The 8,509-nt window shown below is 36.6% G+C and overlaps 2 protein-coding genes across 4 annotated transcripts; both read right to left on the bottom strand.

Annotated features, from left to right (window-relative positions):
- Positions 1-2,933: 2,933 nt before the first annotated feature.
- On the bottom strand, positions 2,934-5,444 carry LOC113317419. 3 transcript variants are annotated; one of them, XM_026565537.1, is made up of 5 exons: positions 5,203-5,444; positions 5,081-5,125; positions 4,231-5,005; positions 4,030-4,148; positions 2,934-3,175 (listed from the first exon to the last, which is right to left on the bottom strand). In XM_026565537.1, exons 1-5 carry the CDS (start codon positions 5,411-5,413, stop codon positions 3,039-3,041), a joined length of 1,287 nt encoding a protein of 428 aa, XP_026421322.1. In that variant the 5' UTR covers positions 5,414-5,444; the 3' UTR covers positions 2,934-3,038. The 3 variants fall into 3 exon arrangements, with proteins under 3 accessions (XP_026421322.1, XP_026421319.1, XP_026421320.1); XM_026565534.1 differs by lacking the exon at positions 2,934-3,175 and having other exon boundaries at positions 3,774-4,148; XM_026565535.1 differs by lacking the exon at positions 2,934-3,175 and having other exon boundaries at positions 3,774-4,148; positions 4,231-4,999.
- LOC113317420 (protein YLS3-like) lies at positions 5,400-7,603 on the bottom strand. The gene is made up of 4 exons (XM_026565538.1): positions 7,183-7,603; positions 6,978-7,076; positions 5,987-6,059; positions 5,400-5,695 (listed from the first exon to the last, which is right to left on the bottom strand). The coding sequence occupies exons 1-4, from the start codon at positions 7,511-7,513 to the stop codon at positions 5,431-5,433; spliced, it is 768 nt and encodes a 255-aa protein (XP_026421323.1). The 5' UTR covers positions 7,514-7,603; the 3' UTR covers positions 5,400-5,430.
- Between the last annotated feature and the right edge of the window lie 906 nt (positions 7,604-8,509).

Here is an 8,509-nt window from a genome sequence, read left to right as displayed (position 1 = left end):
CCTTTCTTCTGGTTCGGGTTAGGTTTCATATCCCTTTTCTTAGGTTTTAAATTCGGATGAGTCTTATTGTTAGAAACAATGAGAATCTCTTCCTTCTTATCTTGTTTCCGAGCTTCTTCCTCAACCCTGAGCTTAACAATCAAACTTTCAAGAGAAAATTCTTTAGTCTTGTGACGCAAAGTATTACGAAAATCTTTCCAGCTAGGTGGTAACTTGTCAATCATTACAGAAACTTGAAATTGTTCATCAGTTTTCATACCTTCGGCCACAATTTCGTGGTAAATTTTTTGAAGTTCATGAGCCTGTGCAACAACTGATCTATCATCCACCATTTGGTATCTCACATACCGGCTCACAGCATATTTCTTTGAACCCGCTTCCTCGGTGTCATATTTTTTCTGTAATGCATCCCATACATCTTTAGCAGTTTCAAAAGTTGAATAATACTCATATAAATCGTCAGATAATGCATTAAGAATGTAGTTTTTGCAATCAAAGTCATTATCGATCCATTTGTCGATGGCCTTTTGTTTTTCCTCGGGAGTTTGAGAAACAACTTCTTCAACACCACCGGTAGGAGGTGGATCTGTAGCAGCACCACCGCCAGCAGCAACAGCAGCAGCAACAGCAGCAGTCTTATCAGCAGCAGGTTCCAGGGTTCCAGGATGAACACTCGACACAATCATATGCAGCTTCATCAGTTTGAGATAAAAGAACATCTTCAGCTTCCATCTTCTGAAATGCAACCCTTCAAATTTGAAAGGCTTGTTGGTATCATCAACGCGCTTCTTTTCATTCTCCATAGCAGAAAATCACCTTAAAATTGTTGGAAACAAAGCACTATAATCAAATCACACAAAGAAACCGCTGAGTCGCGTACTAGGTCGCTATCTTTAAGGTGTTTCGCGACTCTGCCTCTTGATTGTGCTAGCAGTCAGTTTTTTGTCGAAACCCTATGGGATAAAACAGCTTATCTCTTTCGATTTCTCTGCACTGAGAAATCGAATCAATAATAACTCTTTCAACAACACTTGCTCAGAAAACTTGACGAAATAAAAATAACGTTCTATATTTCTCTTCCAGAAACCAGTTTTTTTTTTATAATCAAAAAGAATCAATGGAATTAATGGAAAATTAATTTTCGATTAAATGCCAATTAAATTTCTTTGTAACAGCAAAAAAACGGCCGTATTAAAATTTCAACATTAACTGTAATTAATCATGATATAATTATCTTAATACGTTTTGAAAATTTAAGTTAAAAACAGCCAAAAAAAAAATTTGTTTCTGGATCAGCAGACCTCCCAAGACCCCGCTCCCGGACTAATGTAATATAATATATAGTATAAATAGTATATACCCTAGTGAAATTGTGTGGGGTGGGAATTGAACCCATGCCTATAGTGTGGGAGCTCAAAACAATGCCACCATACTATCTCTCTAACTTTGGCATATTATTACAAAACTATGTTTTTTAAATATATACCCCAACACTAGCAAAATTGACAAACGAAAGCGAAGCTGCTACAGACCCCCGCTTCACTCCCCCAAATCACTCCCCCAGTAGGTGGCATTAGTTTGAGCCATAGATTCAAGGAGAGTGGACCCGGAGAAAACAGGGGTTGGGGTTTTGTGTGGCTGTGAGCTGTGTGAGAGTGGGTGAAGGTTGGGGGAGCACAGGCGGGGCACAAAGCATTTTCGTGCCAATTTCTACATTTTTGAATAGTGACATGTTGTCAGATGTCAGTATTCTAGTCTAGTCAAGCAAGAGCGTAAGACTTATTTTGGCCCCCAAATTTTTTTCCCGTTGTTGATTATTGTAAAAGAACTGATGCATGGTTGTTTAGCCGGGACCAATTGTGAGTCCTAAAATTTTACCATTCCCATTTGGAAGGTTTAAATTCACATCATGGAACAAAGAAGTGACGTTGGGGTATGTAGCAGAACTTACCCTTCAAACATACAGCGCACTCGTTGAATTTGGCAATCCTTCTCTTTGCAACTTCACAATGTAATGAATTCTGATTCCCCCGTTTGGTTTCAGTTTCGGTTTCTGGTTGATTTTTCATTGAATGGCAAAGTTTTTCTATTCCTAAAAACAAACAATGACCCGCCTTTACTTTTTAAAAATAAAAAATTGTATTATTTCTGGCGTATGTGCCCATCTCTAAAAAGTGGGAATGTTATAAATATCCTCCATTTTTGTTGATCTCACACAAATATCTCCAAAGGGTAAAAGAAATTTTTTTTGGAGTCAACTTGAGAAAGTTGCTTCCACTTTTTTGAAGCAACTTGTATAAAGTTGCGTCCGCTTCAAGAAGCAACTTGTGCTAATTGCTTCAACTTTTCAGAAGGTAGGGGTAGTTTTAAAAATTGAATAAGGGTATATTTTAAGATGTTAAATTTGAGGGGTATTTAAATAATGTTCCCCTCTAAAAATTGTTGTCATATTTATTTTTCGGAAAATGGGTCATTTGTCCAAATATTTTTAAAACATTGTTCAAATGGACGAGTAAAAATTAGTATGGGTGAAATGGACACTAAAAAAATAATAAGGATAAAACTAGATTCATCATGTAAATTAAAAATAAGAAAAAATATTTGAAAATGGTTAGGATGAAACTGTTTACATCCAGACTATTTTTACATTCTTGTCCATTTAAACAACATCAAATTTTACATATCTTTTTCACCCAGGAATTATTGATTTTTTTGGTTTTTTTAACCAATTTTGTGTTGATTTTTCCGTTATGGCGCGGGGAACAACCAAACCAGGTGGGCCAAGAATGCTTAATTTTGTGGTAAATATACAGTTTTGTGTAGAGGCCCTTGCTATAGGTGCCAATTTGGTAAAATATTTTTTGTCTTATATAAATTTGGTGCACTGCGAGGTAATTTGGTATCCCCTGTTAGCGATCCTGCGTAATAAGGAGTTTGGAAGTGAATGCGAAATTTCATCGACATGATAACTGAAATTTCATACAAAGAGATCACATGATCTTTAAAAAAAAAACTCAACTGTTAGACATCATCCACAATCAATAATATGATGTCAAACACCATAATAGAAATCCACCCGCCATTTTCAATCCCAGCCAGCTATTTATTCTCATCCCACCATTATTCTTCACTCCAGGAGTTGATCCTGCAGTATTGTTGCCACTCTTTGGAGTTTCTGTAACAGAAAATCAGAAAAGGAAACAAAGTTAAAATAAAATAAAAAAATTGGGTCATTAATTGATATGCCCCCATTTATTTTAAATATTTTTATTTTTATCCCGTTATATTGCCAATTTTGGAAAATATCCTTAAATCACCTTTTCCGTCCATCCTCCTTTCCGTTTTCCTCCTTCCATACCAACAATAGTCTTTTTTATCCACGTGTTAATAAGTGCTAGGCAGAAAAAGACCACAAGACCCCTAAATTCAATTTCATAAAGTAATCTCTAGAACCTTAAGATAACCAATCTGTTCTTAGTCACTGTCTTCAGATATCTTTTAAACAACCTTAAGACTGTTTATGAACCGAACTCAGTTGAAAATTGTAAATAAAAGTAATTGTAAATAAAAGTAGATAGACATATTCTAAAACAAGTAGTTTTGATATGAAGATACTAAATAATGAGATAAGAAAAATACAAAACCTAATTCCTAAAAGAGGGATTGATCGAGAAAAAGCGGAAAAAAAACTCCCCAAGACCCTCTAACAGAAATCTTAAAACAACCAAATAAAACATGCAACAAACAGAAGTCTTACGAAGTCCTACTGAATAAAAACTGAAACTAATGATAAACGCTTTCCCCATTAATCAACTAGTGATCCTCCAGGAAACAGTAGAGCTACTGCTTCTAACAGACCCTTTTGTCTGTCAGAGATGAAGTTCAGTTGCAACCTATGATCAACTAATCTGGGTTTAAGATCTTTCAAAAATAAATACCAATTCTCAAAACATTCATTCCTACATATCATTATGCCTAAAGGCACCAAACCATTCTGAGCATCTAGAGAGGTAGCCGAAAGTAAACAACCTCCATACTTCCCCTTGAGGTGGCAGCCATCCAAGCCTACAATTGGTCTACAACCATTTATAAAACCCTTCATAGGTGCATCAAAGCATATCGTCACAGAATCAAAGCAATTATCATTCCTGCGAAAAGAAAAAATAATAGTTTAATCAATGTTTATATTCATATAAGTTAAAACTTCAAATTTCTAATTCAGAAAATAACCTTCCATATGTGAATTTTGCTACGGAGCCGGGGTTAGTCCTTCTAATCATCTCACACAAACTTGGAATAAGTTTATAACTCTCATCATAGCTTCCGTTGATCTTCTCCAACACAATGTTTCTAGCTTTCCAAGCAACATGATATGGAATTAGAGTGTTGTGGCTTGTCCAAAAGTCATTTGCAATCTCAGCAGGCTTAGGTAAAACAGATGAAGTTGAAGTCTTCAACTTCTCGATAACACATTGAGCTACAAATTCAGGATTAGCCGAAGAATTTCTCCCTAGTGGGTCTCCAATACAGGTGTGATCCAAAGAGAAACCCTTAAGGTTGAATGTAGGTTCATTAGGAAGCTTTCTGGCATACATAAACCATTCACAATTGATTGGCGGTCCAGAAAACTTGCATACAACTCTGATTCTCAAGTTGTCACTCTTCTTCAACTTATACTGAGTTCCATGCTGCACACAGTAAGCTCTGAGGTGTCTTTTGAATGCCATCTTATCGCTAAATTGTGTGCCCACCTCAACTAAACCTGGTTCTACAACTTGTTCATCCCCTGCATCTTCAGGAAATAACTCTTCGTTATCTAACAGGTCTTCACCAAAAATATCTTCATAGTCGTAAAACCACTCTCGATGCCCATTAGGAATTTCAAGAGATTGATCAACTGAAGACCCATTGACCACTTCACTACCATTATCCTCTTCCAGTACATTCGTAAGAAAATCAGGGTAAAAGGTCAACAGCTCATTCTCAATTTTTAGTTTATCTGCAGCTAAGGAGACACATTGAACATGAACAAAGATTCCATATAAGTAAAATACAGAGGCTATAAGTTCATTGACATTACCTTTTGCTTCATCGTCCGTCTCCAACAACTGCTCGTATCCATCGTCTGCAAGCCAACCATTATTAGTTAAATACATCAAAAAAATCAAGATAAAATATAAATCATAAGTTCAAACACATAACCTTCACTACTGCCTTCTTGGTCACCAAATTCATATCGGTCACCTCGCACAGAAGGACCACCAGGACCAACTTCCTTAAAGTTATTACAGAACTCAGACCACTCCTTAGCATCTTCACTCTCACTATATAAAAGTGGTTGAGTCCATGGTGCATCTTCAGGATGACATTCGTCCTCTCCCCAATTGTCCAAATTACAAACTGACTCCTGCATTGCCTTAAAACCTTCCTCTAAATTAATGACTTTTTTGAAGCTTTTGTCCAGAAACGAGCTTGTTCCACATCATTTTGAAGATCAACAATTCCTTGACTGCCTCCCACATGTAAATTGTCACCACCACTTGCTTGAGTTGGCTGTGTTGGCTTAGGATCATCACCAAAATCTAGGACAACATTTCTAGAACTTGAATTCAGATTATTCGTAGCTTTAGAAATAAGTCTTGGAGTAACATTTGGCTCTGCTGATGCTTTAGCTAACTTCTTTGGTGTTGAACTCCTTTAGTTATGATCAATAAAATCATAAAAATAACGACATCAGATACGTTCCAAGTACACAGTAAGAATTCACATGAACATGCAAAAAAAAAAAAGAGTAAGAAGATTTCGACAATTTCCATCAGAGAATCCAAACATGAATGCTAATAAACCAACAGATGCACATACAGACATATAAATCAACAACACCAACAACCTATTTGAGTATATAATAAATCAAAAAACACACTAAACCAAAGAAAAAGTCACTAAAATAAACATACATATGAAGGTATAAATTTGGATTTAATACCTTAATTGAATTTCAATGGTTTTTTTCTTCACCATTTTCAGCACCACTGCTTGCGGATGACAAAATCGAGTTTCTAAAAAATTCACAAACAATCCCTAATTTATAAGGAAGAAATTTGGGGGAAAGAATTGATAATAGGAAATGGGGAAATGGGTTAGAAACTGAATTAGTGGATAATACGTGGGATTTAGCATCTGGAATTTTCGTTCCCACTACTACAGTTAGTGGATTCATGAGCAAATAAGTGGAGAAGAACAAGGAATTGTGAAGAAAGTGGGGAAGAAGAAGGAACTGTGAAGAAAATGGGAAGAGGAAGGAGTTGTGAGGGTATTTTCATTCCCACTATTACAGATCGTCCTTTGATGAGCTAATAAGTGGGGAAGAAGCAAGAACTGTGAAGAAAGTGGGGGAAGAAGAAGGAACCGAAGAAAATGTCTTACGAAAATGGGAAGAAGGAGCTGTGAGGGTACATGCGTCCATTTAATATAAAAGCTATGTCCACGTAGCATTTTTTTTACGACTATTTAGTGTTTTCATAGGAGACTCAACAGATGTCAAAAATTCTCTCCAAAATTTTAACGGCAAGGATAGTTTAGAAAGTTTTAAAATAACGGGTATAGATTAGTATGTCGGTTATTAGTTTGGGGACAGTTTGACCAATTCCCCGACGTTCCACCAATAATACTGCACGGTCTGCACCATTATAAAAACCCGGACTCCTTAGTTCCTATGACTGACTAATTTTAACCTGTGTAGGCCAATTTTACACCCAATTTTACACCCTACGCATGCAGCAGTGGCATGGGTTGGTAAGATTTTTGGTCACCTGTTCTTACAAATGTTGCTCCTTCACTGTGGACATTCCTGCCACAGTTTGCTAACTCAAAATTAGCATTTCTATGTATCCTGTGTCATACATTTAATGTTGAAATAATTGATCCGAAGGCGGCTTGCTCAAATTATCCCAAATTACTGAAAATAGTGCACTTACCCGTGGATGCCGGTGCAGTAGTAGTAGTACCATTAGACATGCTGTTATGATCTTCGAATACTTTACCATCAGGTGAATTGGGAGACAAGTGTAGTAGAGCTGAAATCATCATATCATACGTAGCCAAAATTAAAAACCACAACAACGAGTACATATGTGTACACAAGAATAAGCTAACAACAAAAAAATGTAAATCAAAACTTACCAAGGCACTCAGAAGTGTTCGCCTTGGTTTTGCAAACCGAAGGAAGTCCCAAAGCAAGAGTGGCGTTGATTTTGAGACCAAGAGAAGGATCATTCCTGTCTTTAATAAGAACACAAAGGCATTTCCTGCTAGTAGTAAGAACTTGCTTAAGACCGGTACAACAATCCGGTGTTGGAGCTTTAGCTGTACCACCAACATAAGGTAAGCATGTTGCTAACCCAACTAATTGTGTGGCACACTCTTCTCTATCTTTATCTATGTCTGATTTCACAAAATCCACACTCAAAACCATCAAAAACATGCATTTTAACAACACCATCCCAATTGCCATTGAAAATAAATGATGCTAGAGACACTAGATATAGAAAGAAATGTACATAGAGACTATATATTAGAAGAGTTGTGGTGTTGTTGGTGAGGTTCTTGGTGAGATGATTCTTTGCTTTTCAAGAAATGGGGTCTCTAGTGGAGTCCTTTGTTTTAAAGAGTAGTGTGGTTGGACTAGTGGAGTCCTTGGGCGCTTTATCCCCTTTAATTATTATGTTGGTTGCATTTATAAATTGGGCACGCGAGCCTAGTGAGGACTGTAGAGTTAAAATTGAGTTTTTGTGAAAATTTACAATTACAAGGCCAATTCACTGCTAGCAGGGGTACCGGATTGTTGGGGAGTTTACCAAAATCAATAAGCGACAAAACACTTCTAATACATGGATTGGTATTTGTACACTTCCTAGTAAATTGGTATTATTAGCAACTATGCAATTCACTCGATGAAAAAACTTACTCGCACTCTATACTTACTGAGCTCATTTACCAAAATTCTGTACTTATTTCTAATGTGCGTATTTGGATTATGCGAAGGATTACGTTTGGATTTTTTACCTAAATATCTCCACATATGAAAAAAAAAGAAACCAACTCAAATAACCTGTGGGAGCCGCGACCCAAGCGCGATCTACTAGTGATGTCATATGGTGGTGAAACGAGATGTCATGAAATGATTGTTTCAGTGGGCGGCCAGATGCACTTGCCTTTCCGCTCAACTTCATTATGACATTATTGTGCTCTGCAAAGATAATGATCACCCATGTCCTATTTTTATTCAAAAATGCTGAATAAAGTAACAATGAAAAGGATCGTAAATAAAATCGATCGATCGTGTTGAAGAATGAACCAAGATACTATGAAGAAGACAGAAGGGATCAACAAGAGTTGTTGATATAACAGTGTGGATCAACTATGAGAGTTGACGGAATATGGTTGGATCAACTGGTACAATTGACATGAAGTGAATGGATCAACAAGAGTTGTTGATCCATGATACAGT

Source organism: Papaver somniferum, chromosome 10, assembly GCF_003573695.1.
Source record: "Papaver somniferum cultivar HN1 chromosome 10, ASM357369v1, whole genome shotgun sequence".
In the NCBI taxonomy this organism is placed as follows: Eukaryota; Viridiplantae; Streptophyta; class Magnoliopsida; order Ranunculales; family Papaveraceae; genus Papaver; species Papaver somniferum.
This window is presented reverse-complemented; position numbering and strand designations above follow the sequence as displayed.